Here is a 24,445-nt window from a genome sequence, read left to right on the forward strand (position 1 = left end):
CTATGCAGCCTAGTTTATGAAGTGACTGCAATGGGCCAGTGGCAACGGTACAACCACCCAAAGCCAAAGCAGGTTTGAGGGAGTGAACATTCAACTCATGCCTTCGTCCCAACATCTCAACAGCATAATCACCTTTTCAAATTGTCCAATGTGCTGCTGTGTGGAAGACCCTGAGCCCAACCCAGGGGACTTCACTTTGACTCTTATTTAATGTGCCATTACCAGTAATGAATTTACTATGCTTACACTGAGAGTTAGCACTGCAGTGCTCCCTTTATACAGCTCTTATGGGATGGGAGCAGCCATTTAATGAGTGTGTGGGGTGTGGGGTGTGGGGGGGGGTGGGGGGGATTAAATGGGTGAGATTTCAGAAGCTGGCTACAAACATAGGTAGCTGGAAACATAGATGGCTAAAGTTTGCCAAGAGAGCCAATTAATTGAGGAAGACTGCAATCTTGGGAGGAACAAGCCTTGGACAAATCATGCAAGACCATCTGTTCAAATACGTATTTTGAGCATTAGACACAGTACCTGCTCTATAGGCAGCCACCGTCATGCAGGGGAGGCCCCATACCCCAAGGTATGCCCTCCCTGCATAGCAAAAAATAAGTTAGGCCTTATATAAAAAAATATATATAATAAACACTATGAGGGCGAGTGATCTGACTCGTTGAGTACCACTGGGTTTCAACTGCCAGGTAAAGGAAGCCTGTGAAGTAGGCTACATAACAGATCTACCAAAATATAGTCGAAAGAGGGCTAAATAGTCTCAAAATCCCTGAATCTGGCAAACAATTGCCGTTGTGTATTTTACGTGCATTACGCCATTATGTTTTTTTCAAAATTGCAAATCCTTATGTTTTGATAAATGACGGTAGACATGAGTAAAAAAAAATTGCTAGCGGTCTGCAAAAGCGCAGCAATTGTGTTGTCTGAACAAACTTGTGCAAAACACCCAAAGATTACATTCTTTTTTGACAAGCCGGAGAGGAAGCCATCATCAGCCCCTCCACAGACTGAACACTGCCACTGCCATGGTGTAGCGCCTGGAGACATGGGTACACCCTAATTTGTTAACTATCGAAACGTTTTTGAATCAATCTGCTGTTCTCCCCTTGTTCTTACATTTCAAACTGATATTTCCATCCATGTCACACATTTTTTTTACTTCTGCAGTTACTAAAAGCTTTCGAATTTGAATGACAGCTGTGTATTTTGCTATTATTTAGCCTCAGTAAGTCATGCATGCTAAAATAATATGCATTCCGTCCCTCGTGCTGAAGTTACTAGTTGCTTGGTAAGTAGAATAAATGTGTCCACCCATGGAAATCAAATGCCCGTCCAATACGTTAGTTCTAGCGCTGGACCTTTCTACACTGTGCACAGCGCCTAAAGTTTTAATAAATAGGCCTAATTGTAGGCAGTGATATGTTTAGGCAACTATAGGTTAATGAGGCAATCATTGTGATTGGACTAAAATGTGATTAAAATACAGCTCCCTAAAAAATTAAGAGACAACTGCACCTTTTTCTTTACTTTCCAAACAAGTTGAAAGTGCAGTGGTCTCTTAATTTTTTCTGGCCTGTTTAAGGGCATTTTGTTGACTAAAATGGCTCACTGTTTTTGTCATTTTTACAATAACTAAAATAAATCCTTACTCAAATGATATGTGTCTAAAACTGAAAGATATTTTACTCAAAATTACTAAAACTGGAATAATCAAAATAGGGTGCCAAAATAAACACTGTGCGACATCACTGCCTGTGTCCAGCAGTAATCGTAGCCTTTCTTCCCCATCTCCCCCCAACACAGAGCTATGTAGCGCTGTCCTTGGTGTTGAACAATGATCAATAGGCTATATAACACTGTCCGTTAATTGTGCTGACACAATTGTGCTTATGTAGTTTTTCCATTACTGAAGATGTATAGTTATAGGTAGACAGCCATCAGACTATTGACGTAGCAAGCAGTGGTATAAGCCAATAGATGGAGATACATTTTGAGGGGTTTCTGGGGAAGGGCCTCAAGCTCCGACCTTGCGGGGAGGCCTCTGCAAAGTCCCGGCCGCCAGTCTATAGGAACTGGATAAGGTTATGAAGGTTCGGCTCAGTAGTGTAGAGTATAAGAAGAGCTAGCACTGAGATGCTAGATCTGTGTAGAGGCCCTGACCTTGTATTTGGTCTATTCTCATCTGGCTGGGATCTCCACTGCTGGAGGGAGGGACTGATCTCTCACTGGAGTCACTATCGACTGCATGGTGGCTAAGTCCACTGTCTGTAGGACCTGTTTCAAGACAGACAATGAAGGAACTGGATTTTGACACGTTTTAGATTAATTCCAAATAGTCACTGAATTTATGTAACACATTAATTGAATATACTGTATGAAGAGAGTATCACAATTACAGTACCAGTATCAACAATAGTTTTGAGATGTTTCAAGAGCAAAGATGCACATAGAAAACAAGAGCAAGCTTCCCCAAATCCCACTTTGGTTTCTATCCCAAGACTAAAGTTGTGGAGGTTGGTTAATTGACCTAGGATAACAAGACTTGTCCTGAAGAATAGACCTCTTTTCAATTAGGGACATGATCTGTTCCTGGGGCATCTCATATGACAAAGTTGCATTATCTCGAGGATCAAGCAAGCTAGGCAATTAAAAACAATCCTTCTGTCCCTGCATTGAAACCTCACATAAACATCTGTTAACTGTTAACATTACCATGATAGCCAACTAGGAAAGAAGTGAAATACACAGGTATAAATATAATGAAGAACAAAAATAATGAAGAATAATTTAATTATGTAAATAAACATAGAATTGACATTTTTCAGTTCCTTCAACAGAAAAGAGGACATCTGGCCTACGATAACAAGATATCCTCAAACCTCACACCCAGACACACAATATACTGTAGTGACACACAGCGGCTCTCTTATGCCTTCATGATACACACACACACAGCTCACCTGAGGCTGCGGCCAACCTGTATTTCTCTGCACTGTGGACCCGTAGCTTCCTGGACCCCGCGTTCTCTGATGCTGCTCTGTCTTTAGGAGGATGTGGCTGCAGGCTCCCTGCCTTCCCTGTATAGCAAAGACCATGGCTAGATTCAAAGCAAATGCAGTTCCCTCCACAATTATTTGGTCCATTTAAGTAACATCAAATTGATCAGAAATACAGTGTAGACATTGTTAATGTTGGAAATGACTATTGTAGCTGGAAACAGATGATTGGAATATCTACATAGGTGTAAAGAGGCCTATTATCAGCAACCACCAGGCCTATGTTCCAACGGCATGTTGTGTTTGCTAATCCAAGTTAATAATTTTAAAAGGCTAATTGATCATTAGAAAACCCTTTGGCAATGAAAACTATTGTGCTGATTAAAAATGCAATAAATCTGACCTTCAGGCTAGTTGAGTATAGGTAGCATCAGCAATTTTGGGTTCGATTACAGACTCAAAATGGCCAGAAACAAACAACTTTCTTATGAAATTCATCCATGTATTCTTGTTCTGAGAAATTAAGGCAACAGTATGTCATGCGAGAAATTGCCATGAAACTCAATATCTCCCTTGACAGAACAGCGCAAACTGGCTCTAACCAGAATAGAAAGAGCAGTGGGAGGCCCCAGTGCACAACTGAGCAAGAGAACAAATACATTAGAGTGTCTAGTTTGAGAAACAGACACCTCGCAGGTTCTCAACTGGCAGCTTCATGTAATATACCCGCAAAACACCAGTCCCAATGTCAAAAGTGAAGAGGCGACTTCCGGATGCTGGCCTTTAAGGCAGACTTCAAGGCACAGAAAAGCACACATCTCAAACCGGCCAATGAAAAGAAAAGATTAAGATGGGAAAAATAACACAGACGCTGGAAAAAAGTGTTATGGACAGACTAATCTAAGTGTAACACAATAGATGACAGTCAAAATAAGGCCCATTTTCAGAGTTTATTTTCTAGAAGGGCCATCCAAAATCAAACAGGGACAGGTCAAACAGGGACAAGCGCTGTGTCAAGGAAAATCCAAGAATCATAACCCAAAAAGCAGGCAATAAGTCATTCAAACCGGTGAAATCCTCAAGCTATGTAAAAGGCTTAAAAATGCTTCTCAGAATAGCTAACTGTAGACTTTGCATGGGACACAGGGAGATCAGGGGTAAAAATACACAGGCATCATGATAGCTCACAAGACCCAGGTGTGCAGGAGTTAGAGACGATGGCAGATAACAGGAGTGGGCGTGATGCAACAGGAAGGCGGACACAGAGTAAACCATTTGGGACAGATGGTTTGGAGTTCTGATGGGATAGTTCAGTATTCAGGGGAAGAGGAGCGCTGAGTTGTGACACAAATTTTGAGGTGTTCGGATCACAAAGAAGAACATTCGTCAGATGCAGACCAAATGAAAAGATGCTGGAGGCGTGCTTGATACCATCTGTCACACATGGTGGAGGCCATGTAATTGTCTGGGGGCGCTTTGGTGGTGGCAAAGTGGGAGATTTGTACAGGGTTAAAGGGCTCTTAAAGAAAAAAGGCTATCACTCCTTTTTGGAACACAAAGCCATAGCCTGTGGACAGGACAATGACCCAAAGCACATCTCCAAACAATGCAGGAAGTATTTAGGGAAGAAGCAGTCAGCTGGTATTCTGTCTATAATGGAGTGTCCAGACCAGTCACCGGATCTCAAGCCTATTGAGCTGTTGTGGGAGCAGCTTGACTATATGGTATGTAAGAAGTGCCCATTAAGCCAATCCAACTTGTAGGAGGTGCTTCAGGAAGAATGGGGTGAAATCTCTTCAGATTAACAAATTGACAACTAGAATGCCAAAGGTCTGCAAGGCAGTAATTGCTGCCACTGGAGGATTCTTTGACGAAAGCAAAGTTTGAAGGACACAATTATTATTGCAATAAAAAATTTGTTATTTCTAACTTTGTCAATGACCATATTTCCTATTCCTTTTGCTATACTTCCTTTTCAAACTAATTTAATGTATGTTTTCATGGAGAACAAGGACAATTCTATGTGATCTAAATTTTTTGGATGGTATGGTACAGTGGGGAGAACAAGTATTCGATACACTGCTGATTTTGCAGGTTTTCCTACTTACAAAGCATGTAGAGGTCTGTAGTTTTTATCATAGGTATACTTCAACTGTGAGAGACGGAATCAAAAAATAAAATCCAGAAAATCACATTGTATGATTTTTTTTATAATTAATTAGCATTTGTTTGCATAACATACATATCACCTACCAACCAGTAAGAATTCCGGCTCTCACAGAGCTGTTAGTTTTTCTTTAAGAAGCCCTCCTGTTCTCCACTCATTACCTGTATTAACTGCACCTGTTTGAACTCGTTACCTGTATAAAAGACACCTGTCCACACACCCAATCAAACAGACATCAACCTCTCCACAATGGCCAAGACCAGAGAGCTGTGTAAGGACATCAGGGATACAATTGTAGACCTGCACAAGGCTGGGATGGGCTACAGGACAATAGGCAAGCAGTTTAGTGAGAAGGCAATTGGCGCAATTATTAGAAAATGGAAGAAGTTCAAGATGACGGTCAATCTCCCTCGGTCTGGGGCTCCATGCACCTTGTGGGGCATCTCACCTTGTGGGGCATCAATGATCACGAGGAAGGGATCAGCCCAGAACTACACGGCAGGACCTGGTCAATGACCTGAAGAGAGCTGGGACCACAGTCTCAAAGAAATTAGTAACACACTACACCGTCATGGATTAAAATCCTGCAGCGCACACAAGGTCCCCCTGCTTAAGGCAGCGCATGTCCAGGCCCGTCTGAAGTTTGCCAATGACCATCTGGATGATCCAGAGGAGGAATGGGAGAAGGTCATGTGGTCTGATGAGACAAAAATAGAGCATTTTGGTCTAAACTCCACTCGCCGTGTTTGGAAGAAGAAGGATGAGTTCAACCCCAAGAACACCATCCCAACCGTGAAGCATGGAGGTGGAAACATCATTCTTTGGGGATGCTTTTCTGCAAAGGGGACAGAACGACTGCACCGTATTGAGGGGAGGATGGATGGCGCCATGTATCGCGAGATCTTGGCCAACAACCTCCTTCCCTCAGTAAGAGCATTGAAATGGGTCGTGGCTGGGTCTTCCAGCATGACAACGACCCGAAACACACAGCCAGGGCAACTAAGAAGCATCTCAAGGTCCTGGAGTGGACTAGCCAGTCTCCAGACCTGATCCCAATAGAAAATCTTTGAAGGGGGCTGAAAGTCCGTATTGCCCAGCGACAGCCCTGAAACCTGATGGATCTGGAGAAGGTCTGTATGGAAGAGTGGGCCAAAATCCCTGCTGCAGTGTGTGCAAACCTGGTCAAGAACTACAGGAAACGTACGATCTCTGTAATTGCAAAAAAAAGTTTCTGTAGAAACTAAGTTCTGCTTTTCTGATGTATCAAATACTTATGTCATGCAATAAAATGCAAATTAATTACTTAAAAATCATACAATGTGATTTTCTGGATTTTTGTACCTATGATAAAAATTATAGACTTGTACATGCTTTGTAAGTGGGAAAACCTGCAAAATCGACAGTGTATCAAATACTTGTTCTCCCCACTGTATATGCAACATTCACTACAAAATAATACAGAGAGAAAACCAACAATTCTGAAGATATCTACTCATGTCCTATTTTAAATTATATCAACCATTTTTGCATTCTTACAGTACATTAAAAACATTATTTTGCTTTTTACTTTCTAATGACTTGGCATTACTTTAAAAGGTTTATGTGTACAGTACAAATAATGTATTAATGGATTTACTAATGCATATCAGGTTTTAGAATTGAGTGTGTGCCTGCTTACATGTACCCCCATTAATGTGAATACACAATCATTTTCTTTATTTAATTTTTTCATTTCTAACAGTAAAATATAAAAATAACATTCTACCTAGTTTATTAATGCACCAGATACATTTTTCACTGAGCATCTCTGAGAGCTTTTATTTTCTTGTAACCATGTCAATGTTCAAAAGAATGTGGGGAGTTTTAATATTTCAGGTTACTGCAAAAGATTTTCAATGAACCAGTTCTACACAAGGGGAACTGATCACAAGATGAGAATGAGATATAGCAACACACAGTAACAAAGTGATGATGAGATTTTGACTACAGAATGTAACAGAACAAATGCAACAGAATTACATCATGGGCCCCTGATCTGTGCTAAGAGCAACTGAAGCAACTTGCTATTTTTCTGTCCAATAACAATTAAATCACATTTGTGCATGCTTTAATAAGTTTGGCACCACATTCCAAATTATCATAAAGCATGATAAATGGTTAAGGTCAAAGTTAAAAAATATCATACGGTTTAACCATGGCAATTCACAGTCCTGGACACAAAAAGGAGGTGTTTCGATTCCCAGAATGTCACCCTAGCCCACATTTGCCTTGTTCAAGTTGATACTACTTATTGCTAACTCCTGATTTAATGGGTTAGGTTTAGAGGTCTATATGGATTTACTCTTACTGCAAGTTCCTGGAGTTTGCTGTGTCATAGGCTCCTTTATACTTTTCACTGAGTTACTGCATTTTCCTGAGGTGGACTGCTCTTTTTCAGTTCTGTTATTTTATGTGGAAATTGGGATTTAACTGAAATACAGACACCAAAAACCTTCCCTTTCTTGTTTCTTTATTAACCTGTTTATTCCATTTTGGTTTTGTACAGTTGCCTTCTAACCAGCGGTGTCACAGCAGTTAGTCTCACTTCTGACTTTTGTTTGAACTTCAAAACTTCAAAACATTGTTTCTTTGATGGTTACTCTGTGTCAAAGGCTACTGTTTCGAGATATTTTCTACATTAGCTCATCATCTGCATGTTCAGTAATGAAATCGTTTTAACAAACTCTTTCCGTTAAGCCTATCATTGACCCCCTCACGTGCTCAGCAGGCAGACCCAGAATTCATATTCATAGACTTATACTGTTACTGTTAATGGTTTCTTGTAATGGATTTAAACACAGATTCCTTTGTTAACCATTCTGTCATGAAGAATACTAATAGTGTACCTTTAGATTACTTCAGTTACCACATGAGCCTTGAATTTATGCATATAAACATCTTGAGTCTCCTTTCAAAACCCGATGAGCAAACTGTCACAAACTCAGAGGTTTAAATACCTGTATTTCAAAGCATTTTCTGGCTCTACAGTATACTCTAGTTCTAAGTATGGCTCTATATTCCCAGTTTGCGTCACTCCTGGGTTGCTGGAGCCGAAGTGCGTTGCAGCAGGGCGTCATTTAACAAATTGCACTGAAATCATTTATTTATTATTATTATTATTATCATTATTTATTTTTTACAGTGATGATTCAACTGTGACATCATGTTTGAAGGCTTTCTTGCATGCATGGCCTTCTTCAAGTCTCCCACAGCATTTTGATAGGACTTTATATATATATTACCCATTTCCTGTCATACACACAGCAAATGTATTTGAACAACTGGCTGAAAGATTGCTCTCCATCGATTCTACGCATAGAACCTGATAGAGCTTGAATAGTATAGTAAGGAAGATTGGTAAAAATATTGCCAAGTCTAGGTTTACAAAGTTAGTTGAGATCCATTCCAACAGACTCACAGCTTTAATTACTGAAAAAGCAATGCTTTCACCAAATATTAATTATGGGAGGAAGAGACATTTCCAATTATGATATTTCTGGAATTACAATAAAAATTATAATTCCTCCTAAAAGTCTGGAATATGGTGCATGTGAAGAAATATCCCAATTTACATAGTATTAGCACTTGGCTCTGATTGTAAAAAGAGTGAAATGTTTTATAGTGAGTGTATGACTCAGTTTTCACGTAACAAATAACAACCTAACAGGTACATAATGCAACAATGGCACAGTAAAAGAATAATACATTTTCAAATATGGTATAAATTCAGGAATATACAAAAACAATCCCAATAAATCAATAGTCAGTGCTGGCAGACGTGCCAAATGGAACTACAGTAAATATTTTATACATATGAAAATACATCACAATCTAAACATATTGCACCGAATCTATGTAATGGTAAACCCCTAGTGAGGAAGCACAGCTCACAGTATACCTTTTCACAGTCTAAAATGTTGGAATATAGGTCAGTGTGTGTGTGTGTGTATAGGGTCAGTGTGCTACTAAATTACCCTCCCATGCAAACCAAAGATAATTTGAAAAGATTCAGATTACAGAATGTTGTAGCATTGCACTTATGCCACTATGTTTATGGTCAGATAGCTTAATTAGGGACAGTGGTAGAGAGAATAATGCATATTAATTGATTAAACTGCACTTACAGGAGCAGTAATCAGTCACTGGGCTGAATAAAGCAAGCTAGGCAAAACCCAAGCGGAAATTGCCTCATATCATTATTAAAGTATCAACATTTTCAATTAAAATCTGTGAATATGGGTCAGTGTGGGAAGTGCTGAGGAATTCATCATGCTTCTTTTATAACAGACCTTTGAAAATGAGATTCAATTTCTTGGTGTGGATGAAAACAGTTGACACTAGTGCGGGCGACATACACACTGACATGGGAAGACCAATGACATCAATCCTTGACATTGTGTTGAACAGTGTTGACCTTACTGTCCTAATCTTGTAACCAGATACAGCTGGTGGAAGAATCTGTCAAACTTGGCCTTCATTAGCCAATTACCAAGTTGTAACAAATTCCCAGTGCGACAGGCATTGGCCTAAACAGCTTAATCGACTAACCTCTTCTTCCACACCATTTTACCCTACGTCTTGTGTTCCCAAGCACCAATCACTACATTTCAGCCTTGTTGTGGGACGACTGAGCTCATTCATTAAAACTTGTGCATTGCAATAAAACATATGTAAAAACAGTACCTAGCAAGCTAATGAACATTGCATTTATAGTTGTAGGCTATAAGCTGGTTTCATTTCATAATTCGAAGCGGCTGGCTTTGGTCAATAGATAAATGTTAGTTAACAAGCAGCAGAAATACTGCTTTTATTTGTATAGTTATATAGTCATTCCCACGAAGACCAATTTCCCATGCTCATATGCGGGTTGCACATTGTACTCTGGAAAAAGATATTACCTGCCAGCTCATGAACAGATTCATTCTTCTGGCTACTGGAAACAGGTTGTATCTTGCTTTGGTCTACATGTTCCTGTCTTTCTGGAGAAGTTGTTTCCTTTGTCCTTGCAGACGCTGACCCCTGTGTCACAGAGAGATTGTGGATGTTAGAGAGCCAAAGCAAAAGAAAGGTGTTAGAAAGATAAGAGAAAATGAAAAGCAATGTAGACAAAGACAGCAAAGCAACCCCACATATAATAGACAGTAATCTAAGTGGCCCACTGTTAATTTGGACAGTGGGCTCATAACACTAGTAGACATGAGTAGGACGTTCAAGTATATTAACCCCTCCAACGCTGCCGGCCCTGGTGGGAGTGTTGACAGTCCTACTCAAGCTCTCTTTCCCAGTCAGTTCTACCCACCTATGTCAATATGCCCACCATTGTTCAATAACAAACATGATTAACTGCCTTAATGATTACCAACCAGTAGCACTAATTTCCGTGATCATGAAGTGCTTTGAGAGCCTGGTCAAGGGCCATATCACTTCCATCAAACTCACCACCCTGAAGCGTAGGCAAAAACATCTCCTCTGCACTCACCTTAAATACATGACACCCCCGCCCCCCAAAAAAGGGTGTGCTTAGCCCCCTCCTGTAATCTCTGTTCACCCCTGATAGCCATGTATGACAGAGAGAGCAGATCCCCCTACACATCATTGTAGATGGGCCAAAAGCCTTAAGTGCCTCAACGTCTCTTCAGGCTTGCCTCTTGCCACACATTTGAAGAAATTTGGCATATCCCAGATGACCCTGGAGGTGCAAGCTGCAAGCCCTACAGGACATTCACCCCACACAGTGTCACAGAATGAGAACAATCATACTTTATTTAACCGAATATACAGTTTAGGAGCTATGCATTCTGCTAAACCAACAGCAACATCTGCTGTACTTTGAAAATCCACCAGAAACAGTCGCAATATAACTGTAACATGTTTCATTTTAGGCTTACTATAATGTAGATACTGAAGGATATAGCCAGTAAAGTTTTCATCCATACGGAATCATTCATAATGCATACTTTGCTATGATTGTGAGGAGCTACGAACACAGGACCTATAGTTTGCAAGTCTTCTCTAACCACTACACTATTTAACAATGGGTAGTCAGTCAGTCACTCACCCACCCACTCAGTAAGAGACATTGGCTCTTCTTGGCCAGTTCCGTTTACGCGGTCCAGCAAAAAGAACATCACAAATTTACAGAAGTCATTTCCAAATCACAAAAAATCTTAACTTAATCTGTTGCAGATCTCCTTCACATATTTAAAAATACTTCCATTGGATGGGTAACAACATGCTTTCTTTTTTAAACATAAAATTAGGGTTAGGGTTTGCGACAGCCTCCTCTCAATTTAAATAGGTGTATGATGAATGACTTCGTACTAAATTAACTGCAAAATATGCTTTATTACATTGGAAATAAATTAGGACCTGTTATGTTTGGAAGCAGCAGTTTTTGTGTGGATTGGACAACATTACCCTGATGAAGACAGCGTGTCTGTTGAAACGTTGGTCTTATTAAAAAATTATATGCATTTGAGTTTAGAGTGTGCGGCTTTTTCATTCATTTTGGACAACATTACACCATATTTGTAGGACTAACCTCAAATGAAGAATGTTTGGACAGTAAGCTCCCTATTTCAGTGGAGTATTACCATATTCATACTCTGGTGTGTTCTCCCGTCCGGTGTCCTCGTGTCCTGTGCCTGTCCCTCGGAAGCTCTACTATTCTTCCTCACAGACAGTGGAGGAGGACGTGAGACCCTCGACCCAAATGCAATGTGGGAGTCGTCCTGCTGGATCCTGGGCCCTCGAACAGCACTGGCTGCCCTACCAGTGCTGGACTGATCTAGAAGGTACAAAATTATAGACATGGGATCCTTTAATGTAATACTGAGAAAACAACAATAGTGATTGTGGCTGGGACAGTGACTGAAATCAATGTAATCAACAAATTAAACATATTGTACACTTTATGTTGTACACCAGCCAGATACTATTAAACTTCTACTTACAGTACATATAGCTTATATACATACATTTCATAGAAAATGTCAAGGTTATAATAACATGGCAAAAGACCAATGTAGCTTTTGTAACTAAACACAATGATATCCTGAAATTGCTAATGGATTCTATTTAAGAAATGTATTTAAGCTTGACATTACAGGGCTGAATTCTTGCAATTTAGTGGCCCCCAATTCTTTTTTACCGGCGCTCCTTCCAAAGATTGTAATTAATCAGCATAACCAAATACTTTTTTTACACAACATGTTTTAACCTTTATGAAATGCATTCTGGATATATAAAACAACAAATATTTGTATATTTCTTTCATCACATTTCAAATTCTAAAAAACAGTCAACAAAACACTAATTAATTCATCCCCGGGGGAGCAAGGCGAACGGCGTCTTAGTTAATTGGTATGTGGTGGTAACAAGTAGTGTGATCACACAATGGGCCTCAGTATTTCAATTCTTAACCTGTACGGTCAAGGGCCCTGAAGATGGATTGTCAGCCACCCGCTTCGCTGTCATGCAAACCAGGTTTGTTTGCTATTGACATGGCTGGTCAGGGCCTGTTTGCCAAAGTTGTCAGTACCTTTGTAAAAAGACCCACATTTGTCCACTCTAGCCGGGAACCTACGGCACACGACAGTTCCATCCAAGTCAAAACATGTAAATTATGTTTTGCACTGATATAAAAATGTCATCCTTCACTGCCTTCTTCACCTGAGTGACTCGTTATTGTCGTGCCCTGTATTACAGAAGCATGTTAGTGATACTGTGCACAAAATTGTACCCCATTGTGGAAGCTTGATAAAAGAAAATGGACATAGATATGTTTTAGAATTTGTCATACATGCTCAGAAGCTTAGAGCAAACAGCACCAGACCATCAGTTTTTGTTCAACTGACAAATGTGCTGAACTGAATCAACAGTAATTGGCAAAATTATTTTCACTCAATTGTATTGGATGCCTACTTTAATAGCAATCTTTTAAAAAAATTATTAGGCAAGTTATGTTAATAACAAAGCAGCCAATTATATGAACACATTTCCATGAAAAATGTGTGTGTGTATGTCACCGGCAGACACAGTGTGCAATGCGTGTGCGTGCACATATGTGTGTGTTTGCGTGCATGAGTCCGAATGTGTGTGCCTGTGTGTGTGTGCGCATGTGATTACTGTTCATTTCTAATGGCGCGGCGGGGTGACAACATGCTGGAGACAGCTGTCAGAACAAATAAATAAGTACTGATAAAAAGGGCACTGTCTGTCTGTCGAGTGGAGCTGCTGAATCAGTGGTGCATGCCTTTCCTCCTCATAACAACAGATAATTGCTGTTCTCTCTCTCTGGTTACAGGTGTGGTGTGGCGTGTGAGTCTCATCACCTGGGTTTTAGAATTAAACAACGTTACTGTGCCGCCTACAGCCGAAAGAATGGTTTTATACTAGGACAAAGTAAAGCTCTCTAAAACCACCACTGCTTATTTTGGCTTGTCATTGCATTCTATCAGTTAAATGAGACAAAACATAAAACAGTGAAACTTTGACCACCTTTTACAGAGCCTTTTACACTACGATACTGTACTTTTATTCGATAAACAAGACTTGTAGCAAGAGATTGGCGTCAGCAGTACATTGATTTGTAGTGTAAAAATGTAAATTGTAGTGTAAAAAGGTGAATAGAAACTGTAAATTACCTTCCAAGGTAACGTGAAACACTTTCTGCACGCATACCACCCAGAGATTCTAAGGTATAAACAAATAAGTCTGGCTAATCTCTATTTGAGACATGTGAGTGCTGACTTAGGAGGTCAAAGAGTGCCTGCTGCTATTTAGTGATTGTTGTTACCAAATAACCAATGCTGCGCTACCTTGCAAAAGCTAGAAAAAAAAAAGGCTTCATAATAGCTCATGTTATACTCAGCTGGTAGTTAGCCAACATTTGTTGTAACATATTCAACAAAATGCAGGCTGCACTGGTTAGCAGCATCCCTAAATGTATTTCCTTTCATGTAGAATAAGATTAGCCTGACAGGCCATCTACACTCACCTAAAGGATTATTAGGAACACCATACTAATACTGTGTTTGACCCCCTTTCGCCTTCAGAACTGCCTTAATTCTACGTGGCATTGATTCAACAAGGTGCTGAAAGCATTCTTTAGAAATGTTGGCCCATATTGATAGGATAGCATCTTGCAGTTGATGGAGATTTGTGGGATGCACAACCAGGGCACGAAGCTCCCGTTACACCACATCCCAAAGATGCTGTATTGGGTTGAGATCTGGTGACTGTGGGGGCCAATTCAGTACAGTGAACTCATTGTCATGTTCAAGAAACCAATTTGAAAAGATTCGAGCTTTGTGACATGGTGCATTATCCTGCTGGAAGTAGTCATCAGAGGATGGATACATGGTGGTCATAAAGGGATAGACATGGTCAGAAAAAATGCTCAGGTAGGCCGAGGCATTTAAACGATGCCCAATTGGCACTAAGGGGCCTAAAGTGTGGCAAGAAAACATCCCCCACACCATTACACCACCACCACCAGCCTGCACAGTGGTAACAAGGCATGATGGATCCATGGTCTCATTTTGTTTTACGCCAAATTCTGACTCTACCATCTGAATGTCTCAACAGAAATCGATACTCATCAGACCAGGCAACATTCTTCCAGTCTTCAACTGTCCAATTTTGGTGAGCTTGTGCAAATTGTAGCCTCTTTTTCCTATTTGTAGTGGAGATGAGTGGTACCTGGTGGGGTTTTCTGCTGTTGTAGCCCATCCGCCTCAAGGTTGTGCGTGTTGTGGCTTCACAAATGCTTTGCTGCATACCTCGGTTGTAACGAGTGGTTATTTCAGTCAAAGTTGCTCTTCTATCAGCTTGAATCAGTCGGCCCATTCTCCTCTGACCTCTAGCATCAACAAGGCATTTTCGCCCACAGGACTGCCGCATACTGGATGTTTTTCCCTTTTCACACTATTCTTTGTAAACCCTAGAAATGGTTGTGCGTGAAAATCCCAGTAACTGAGCAGATTGTGAAATACTCAGACCGGCCCGTCTGGCACCAACAACCATGCCACGCTCAAAATTGCTTAAATCCCCTTTCTTTCCCATTCTGACATTCAGTTTGGAGTTCAGGAGATTGTATTGACCAGGACCACACACCCCTGCATTGAAGCAACTGCCATGTGATTGGTTGATTAGATAATTGCATTAATGAGAAATTGAACAGGTATTCCTAATAATCCTTTAGGTGAGTGTATATATGTATAACGAAAATCAATTTAGAATGTGTTCCTAAACAGTTCACCTCATGTTAGCTTTATTTTGGTTCAAGCAGTCAATTTCAATATTGTGATTTATTTGATTTTCAAACACTCTCCCCCAACATTAGCGAATATTGGTCTTCCCTCCCATTAGGACGTTTTCTCAACAATAGCCCCTTCTCATCAGTAATCGGAAGCAACTGGCAGGGGGGGAGAATTTGTGATAACTCATAATAGCTAACTTGTTACGACTTTTAAGCTAGCTTTTGTTATATTAAATGTTGTGTGGTATACTTGAACATGTTTAACGTTGTTAAATGCAAACTGCACTGGTTGCACCCAACCTTATTCCCTTTTGTTTAAAATGAACTTCGACTGGCTGGTTCATCTACATTGTTGGCTAAGAAGATACTGTCCATGACTTTCAAACTTAAGAAATTCTTTGGTCCAAGCCTGAAAACAATAAAACTGCAGTAATTTTCAGTTGTTCAGTAAAAATACAGTTGTTCAACTAAGATCAGTTCATTAATTAACGTTATACTTTCTTATTGTAAGTGTAAATACAAAATTGTTACATATTATGTAAATGTTATTTAAATTAAATTGTTGTCAAGACAATTGTTTCAGTGTGAATGTGCCCAAAGTTAGGGATGAATGGTTATGTAAAGCCACATCATCCACATTGGTTGGGCGTTCTTCTGATGATGTGTTATAAAGATGGCTTTGTGTAAGTACCAAATCCACAATCACAGTCCTGGGTATGTCTATAAGGCCCCGTCTTTATGTCTTTAATCCTGCAGACACACTGTTAGACTTTAAATGCGGTCTCTGATAGCAGCTCAGGAATCAACTGACAGTAGAAGACAGGTTGTTATATGTAAGCTATGAGAGAGAAGCAAACTATTTGCACATGGAACAACAGTGTCTGCAAAAAGAATCTATGTTGCCTTATTTCATTTTGTTACAATGTGATATACAGAAAAACAAAACATGCTTTAAATTTGTAAGATTTGTAATGTGTTGCTTTTAACTTTTTTTGTTTGTGTAACATAATGAATTGTCTGTTTCTTGATCAAATATATTGCATAATGCCTGTTTCATTTAAATTTGTATAATGTATAATGTTGATGATGAACTACTTAAGCTCTACCACAACTATTGTGTACTGAGCATCATTTTAAGAGAGCACTCCAATTACGACTTTCTCAACTAAAAAAGAAAGTCATACGAGACCTCACCAAAAGGGGTGTGGATTCTATATCTATTTACTCCACTGATTTATTGTGTCACCAACCAGTATCAGCGTTGAGAGAGCCAGTCTTCAGGTCTGCCAGTCTCAGCCTCTCTATGTTCATCACCTGGGTCACCTGTTGGACATCAGGGGGGAACTGGCAGCTCCAAGGTATTAAGTCCCTGGGACTATTTCCACAAACATGCAGCTCTGAAGAGGGGAAAAAACACATCTTTGCAAAACAATGCAATGTAATCAACCGAAAGTTGTCTAGCCGAAAACCTAATTATGGAGTTATTGGCATTCCTAATGAGAAAAAATGCAAATTTCAGGCCTAACCCTTTTCCGGATGAATATGCAGGAAGTGCGGTGGGTGTATGCGAACACATACACACCTGTAATCTACAGACACAGACGCTGCTGAGCCATAACAGTCTTCAACAAATATTACTGCTTTGGTTGTTACTTTGTAAGGAATGGAGGGGTAAGGTTGGACACAAACTAGAATTTACCATTCATTATGGAGTAAGAGGCTATTCCCATAAAGTTCAGCTTACCATGAGTGTTAAAGCAACCTATCATGGTAGGTCTAACATCCATGTCCAGGTGGGCTTAATATTCATTATTATGACATCCATGGAAATAAGCGAGGGTGTGGTATATGGCCAGGATGTTGCGGTATAAGAGTTGTTCTTCTTACCTGCACACAGCCCTTAGCCGAAGTTTATAGACATTATATCTCAGACCACTGAGATGTTCTATTGCCCTTATAAACCGGGTGCCAATGTAATTAGAGCAGTTTAACGTTATGTGATTAGAGCAGTTTAACGTTATGTGATGTCATAGCTGTAGTATATGGTCTTGTATACAATTGCTATCAGCCAATCAGCACTCAGGATTCAGACAATCTGGTAAATTAGACATATTATGGAATGTCTATCATTGGATGGTGTAGACCTCCTGTAAGAATTACTGACATGACTCATCTGAACTTGGTTTCGCCACGACAGAGCATCCAGAGTGTTGAGGTATGAAAGACACACAGAAGACAATGCTGACAATGTCTTACTTCCATCAGAAGCCCCTGCAGGCTCAGTCTTCATGGTGAAGATTCTCCGTAGCTTACAGCTGGCAGTGACAGTGATTCCATCCAAGGACAAGAACCCGGCTCCTTTAAACAGCTCCCCAGTAAATGACACAAGGTCGATGCACATGTTGCACCACTAGAGAAAACAGGGAGCATTGTGACATTCAGATGATTTAATGCAATTCAAACAGCTGACAGCTGTCCTCCTTGCCCCTGTTTTTATGAGTAAATTTTTTTTTGAAGCGACAGTTCTTTCAAGATGGCATATACTGTCAATACATCCCTAAGTCACAAGCAGCTCAGATACATAGTCTTTGGTATAATTACAGTGTGGGGAGTGTTGGAGGCAGGGCAATACTCACAACATTGCGTTTCAGACCTACAAAAGGTATCTTTGCATGCAAAGGTGTAGCAGAGAACTCTTTGTGAATTGTGGATAGATACAGCCTCCTTTTAAGATGTCCCACATCAGTTATCCTGTAAAACAAGTAAAGGAATGAATGAGGAAAATGTTGACAAAAATAATAATAATTAGATGGTGCTCAAATTTGTCATTTAACTAAACATCAAGTAAATAGTATATTATAACAACCTTTAAGGCACATTTTTGCGGAAGCAGATTAAGCCTAGTCCTGGAGAAAATACATCTCAAAGGCCTATGTGTTTTATTACCAGAATGTAATGAAAGTCACTGATAATGAAAGTTATTATGGTTTTAACTTAACTTAAAAAGAGGCAATGTGCTTCTGCTACAGTACACTTTATTCTGAAATGTGAAATCACTGTAAATGTAAACCCTATACTGCAGCACCATAACCTTAAATGCTATAATTTGGAAATTTCCGATTGGTGAGCCTTTCATCTAGGAGTGGTACTCTTTTTCAGGCTTGTCCCATAGCTTCTGACCGAGTGGCTGCTTTGCTATTATTTCACCAGCAGATGATTCATGGAGAACACCTATCCTTTCAGTGTAGGGATTAATGAAGTCTGATCGCCAGATCAATCGCAAATGCCTTGTAGTAGGCTGACAATAACCAAAAAACACTGATTCCTTCCTGTTTTCCGAACACACCCTGAAATGCTAAATACCAGCCCAGAGGCCTTTAAACGGACAGAACAAACATGTAAAATGTTCTGTTAAGGACAGGATGGCACCAACACAGCAGACGCCCGCCAAATAGCTAGTCCTTTATAATGGACATCCAGACTCCAGAGGGAATGAGGAAAATAACCCTTATGTTTTTAAATGAGAACACATCATGTTTAATAACTGCAGTGATCATCCTTGGTGATTTTAACACAAGCAGATGGTATGCTGATGTTGTTTTTATTATGTTATTAACTACTCCCAGAATGGATTTTAAGAGGAAGATCCACCAACGGTGTAAAGTTGGTTTGAACTAGTGAGGGTTACATCTTTTAACCCCTTTGTTGTGAATGGACTAATATGATTTCAGCCATAACTGTCCTCCCAACACAACTGAACTGTACTGTACTGACTGCCAGTTTAACCATTGCATATAACAGCCAATCACGCTTCCCTTATCCCTCAAAAAACATACAAATAAAATAATACAGTAAATACAGCACATTGAAAGAATATTGGTAATAACTGTGGTTTAGGAGTTATTTCCGTTTTTCAGGGAGGGGTTGTATCCATTGTAAAATACAGAGCCCTGGTGGAACAAAACCCTGATCTACTATTTTAATGATTTAGCGGTATAATGATCCAAATTATTCATGTAATAGGTTATGTGTAATAACAACATGGTAGATTTCTATGCTAGTGAGTCACACCAAAGATTGGAAGGCACCGCTGGAAAGACAAGACTCTCAGGTTTCAGCAGACACCCTGGATACCCAGATAGGACCCACCGTTCTCGTAAGACTGAATTTAATTAAGTAACAGAGGTACCCCAGATCTGGGGTACTAACTTCTGTCTCCAAGCAGGTGAATTTCTCAGAGGAAATTCCTAAATGGGAGGTTTTTGCATCTGTACAGACCTTCGTTCACTCTACTTTCACTTACTAATGTGACCTGAGAAGGTACCAAACAGAGTGATCAAAATTAGTGTGGTCTGACTGCTAATGTAAAGCGTAAAAGAAACTATCTGCAACCCTGTCTCATCCCTCTGGCTGGATGATCGACGGGAGCTAGTGTAGCCTCTATCATGTTTTTGATAGAGAAATGCTGGCAACAGCAAAAAGCACTGATAGTTATTTACGCATGTTCTTTGTTGCCCAGTGGAGAGTCAGCATGCCTGGCTTTCTGGTCTAAAAGGCAATGTTGTTAGAGCATTTTACCTGAAACCTGGTTGTTAAAATTTTTATTGTAACCCAGTGATTAGGAAAGTGAAGGAAATTGTGTTTTTGTTAAAATTGTCAGAGGCAATAAGAACGCATCCGCTTAAGCAGCATATTAACTGGATGTCTGAAAATACTGCTTGTAACAAACTGCCCTCATCAATTCATAGGAAAACAAAGGAAATTCCAAAAGCCAAATGCTAAAGGACATTGAAGCACAGAAGTGTTCCACCTCAGCACAACGCCCACCGCCTCTCTACACTTGGAGGGAGACAAACTCAGACCTGCCAACCTTGAATTATTTTTAAGCAGTACTTCAGCATGGCAGAGGCACTCCCAGCCTTGAACCCAATGATAATGCTTGTGCAAAATCCACACAATGTACAAATTATAGGTAAACGCTTCCTTATAAGTACTTGGTAATTAGCTGCTCTTCAAAAAAACTCCATTATCATTTTATGCAAACAAGGGTTCTCCCTGAGGTTTTCTGATAAAGTGCTGTTAAGGTTTCACAGTGCGGGACGTCTGGAGGACATTAGTGTCATTAGCGTCAATGACATGTCTTGAAACCATATTCTCCAGTAAGTCATATAGAATTATTTAGCTAACACAGTGGTCTAAATGTTTTGGATCCTGAATACATTTTAGGTGATTATTGAATCCCATGTTTCTAGGGTCAAAGTGTCTTTATGTGGATAGAAAAATTGCATTTTCACTATTCTTTTCTAACGCACGTCTGAGAAATAAAATTATTGGATACCTAAATAAGAAAAATGCTAAAGACTGAATATAGACAATGTAATGTATAGTATGGCTTGATTGTTCAATTCAATAGTGGGACTAGAGTTTCCTTTTTTCCAAATTAAATCACATAGTTAAGTAGAAAAAAAAAAATCGGTAAAACTGCAGCAACATTGTACTTCATATATTTTAAAGACTTAAAGGGGGTTTCCCATACAAAGCAACATGACTGATAAACAAAAACTGTTAGGGCTCAAATTAGATTGCTTTAAATATGTTTGCATTTTGTATAGTCCTCCCCTTCACAACAGGCTTATGAAAAATATACTCAAAACAAGATATGTTAGAGGTCATACTGTGTACAGAGATTCAGCTCCTTGGAGAGCACACACCTGGATGTTCCAGACCAAAGGAAGAGTTCACAAGGCAAGCACAGAGAAGGGACATTCTGGGCCGAACTGGGAGGGGTTGTCCCGCCCAAACTGCCCCCAACCTGGGGCTGTATATACAAAACATCTTAAGGCTAAAAGTAGCTCCTCACTTGCTGATTTAGGAGTAACTCTTAAAAAAAATGGGCGCCACACCTAAATTTAGGCCTCCTAAATTATTGGTCTAGAGCAGTGTCTCCCAACCTTTTTCAGTTACTGTACCCCCAAAATGTTTTTGCACTGCTTTCAGTACCCCTGAAGTACCCCCTCATGTTAATTTCACTAGTAAGTCTATGGTGTCATGAGTGTTTTCAAGTACCCCCTGTGGAGAGGCCAAGTACCCCCAGGGGTCCTAGTACCCCTGGTTGGGAACCACTGGTCGAAAGAATTTCACAAAGCGTTTTTGCGCTAAAACCCTCTCCTAAATCTGTAAATCTGTTAGAAGTCAAGAGGACTCCTAAATCACTAAGACCAAGTTACAAACAATCCAAAAAGGGATGCTGCCGGCAATCTGCCTCGTAATCAGGTCAATATTTTAGAAACATTTATTGATACTGAGCTTATAACAAGGTATTGCATTAATCCCGAGGGCATAATGATCAAAGTAGAGCTAGACAAGGATACTGTCACTTCACCAACAACCAGAAACAACCCAATAACATCAGAGATCATGGTTGTGACAACTTTACACTACTTGGCCACAGGGAAAATGCAGGAAAATGCAGCTATGCAGCGCAGACGAACTATGTATATCTCAGTCATCTGTCAGTAGAATATTACATCAAACAATAAATGCCTTCTCCAGACCCCATATCGTGCGACAAATAATTTGGTTTCCTTATGATGTTTGCCAACTACATAGAAACAGATCCGACTTCATGGCCATTGCTCGATCACCCGGTGTAGTTGGTGTTATAGATGGGACACATAACTGCACAAATCAAAAGATGACCGTGCATTTCTTCAGGAGCTGCCAGACATGTAAGAGGCTGACAATTAGCTGTACATATGAGTTAATTGTCTTATTTAGAGATAAAAAACACTCAAGCTCACTCTGAAATGTCATAAGGTTCCTTTAATCTGATTGGTAAAGACAAGCGCAAACCCTGCACCAGCAGCCTTCCGATGTACAGGAAAGAAAGAAATAGTGTGCATTTACAAACCTTGAGTCAAACCAGTCAAAAAATCTGTAGTTTGCCCCTTCATTTAACACTTTGCATCAATACAGTTCATTAAACTCAATCACAAGTGTTGATTGATAGACAAATTAATTCAACAACATCATAATGTAAGACAATTATCTACACCACTAACACAGCTTTTAGGAGCACCATTGTTGAATGTGTGACGTGATGTACAGTATACGCTTCATTGTTAGAGGAGGAGGGTAGAGGCGAACAGGGAATTAATTCACTTTACATGCTAATTTACTTTTACCACCTCTACTGAATTATAGCACCTATCTATTGATCCTCCACAACTAAAAAAAGAACTCAATTTGTGTGAGCAATGACGACGTGTTGAGGGGTGAAAATGTAATGTTCAAGCTAGCTGGAAGCCTCCTGAGGGTGTGCTATTAAGACAGCTAACTGTTAACCACTAAACAGGTATGAAAAGATCTCTAGTGAAATTATAATACTTTTATTAACCTGTTGAAAAGGCAGGGGGTATATCACACACAGAAGCAAGCAGTACACAATATAGGGCCCAGGATGCTATTTGGGCCACCGTCTGTCTCCCAGCATGTCTTTCCTCTGTAATGCACTTTTGAACAGTGTTCACCTGTTACTTCCGCCTCGCCTAGCAAATATAATTAAACCCTGTCTCCTTGCCTCACCCACGGTCAGGGTTCTACCCTGGTGAGCACCAATTACAGTTACTGTCATCAGTTCTAAATTCAATAATAACGTGCTATGCTATTATTCATCTATCTACTTAATAGGGGGGCAGACAGAAAGTGAGAGAAAGTATGTAAAAGAGAGTAGGACCTTACAAGCTACAGGAAGAGAAGCAAACTGAAGGCCTAGAGCGGGGCTTGCCAGTGTTTTGTATCCTGGGCCCTCCTTTTTAACTCAAGGCATGTCATACAGAATCATTTAATTACCGGTAGATATTCTCTTGTACAAAAAGTGATAAGATCAATGAATAACAACTTATTTTTATAGATACGATTCTAAATGTGTACTTACGAAAATAATTTAGATTGTTCGTACGCATTGAAAAGGTGCGATTCATCAAAGGATCCCTCAACAGTTTTATGCACGGTAAGAAACCATAATTGATAAATACCGTTTTTTCTCAGGCCTAGCACTCGTGCATGACCATTGTATTGCTATTTGCATGCAACATCCCAAATTACCCATATATGTAAAAAAATTATCCCTTAAAGTCTGTTGGTAACACAATGCCTGAAGGATTAAATAAAACCACGCAACCCATTTTTTTATTTAGATGTACATAGATTTAACATAGGTGCTATAGTGTAGACTCTTGAATGCATGCTAGAAGGAATGTTTTTTTTTTTTCATTTGGGACTGGCTGTGCAGGGAACTGTCTGCCGGGGCACTGTGGGCTGGTGGGCGGGGCTTGGGCACTGTGGGCTGGTGGGCGGGGCTTGGACACTGTGGACTGGTGGATGGGGCTTGGGCACTGTGGACTCAAGAACATGTTGCAGAAGCATTACAGTTTTAGCTAGCCTCGCTTTACAGTATTAGCTTTGGGAACCTGTAATAACGTAAAATAAAACAGACGAAAGTATAATGTACGTACAAATACAAAGATACTTCAGTTATGTTAGGTAATTGAGCGATTGACATTATGGAATTAACTACTATGTTAGCTAAAGAAGACGGATGAATAAAAAAAGAAGAAAAAGCAATGGTATTATAAGATTACTATTTATTGGGTTGAGTCCATTCTATTTTATACTAACTTTGCTATAAAAAAGATGAATGTGTACAAGATAAGCATTTTGTAACACCTGCTGATGTACAAAGGGATCTTTATAATGTATTTCAATTATTGACATTTGCAGGTGCAGATTTTTTATGTAGCTGTAGCAATTCAGCAGTTATTTTTTCGAGTTTGTAAAATAGTGTTTCGATAGTTGAGGAGTTAAACAAAGATAATTCTCTAGTGTTTGGAGACCATTAATTTGTCCATAAGCCTTAATAAAGTAAGCACCATACTTTCTTTTAACATGAACAAGTGATATAATATTTGGTCC

The 24,445-nt window shown here is 39.8% G+C and overlaps 1 protein-coding gene across 2 annotated transcripts in view; it reads right to left on the reverse strand.

The window, feature by feature from the left end:
* cfap20dc (CFAP20 domain containing) overlaps positions 1-24,445 on the reverse strand; it is a 73,290-nt gene that overhangs the window by 36,041 nt on the left and 12,804 nt on the right. The window contains exons 5-11 of one of the 2 annotated variants that reach the window (XM_034287084.1): positions 18,109-18,223; positions 17,729-17,882; positions 16,723-16,869; positions 11,805-11,998; positions 10,110-10,230; positions 2,970-3,086; positions 2,170-2,283 (exon numbers count right to left, since the gene is read on the reverse strand). In XM_034287084.1, coding sequence (XP_034142975.1) covers positions 2,170-2,283; positions 2,970-3,086; positions 10,110-10,230; positions 11,805-11,998; positions 16,723-16,869; positions 17,729-17,882; positions 18,109-18,223 — 962 coding nt within the window. The remainder of the gene's footprint in view (positions 1-2,169; positions 2,284-2,969; positions 3,087-10,109; positions 10,231-11,804; positions 11,999-16,722; positions 16,870-17,728; positions 17,883-18,108; positions 18,224-24,445) is intronic. The other variant, XM_029113763.2, reaches the window with a different exon arrangement.

Source organism: Esox lucius, chromosome 17, assembly GCF_011004845.1.
Source record: "Esox lucius isolate fEsoLuc1 chromosome 17, fEsoLuc1.pri, whole genome shotgun sequence".
NCBI lineage: Eukaryota > Metazoa > Chordata > Actinopteri > Esociformes > Esocidae > Esox > Esox lucius.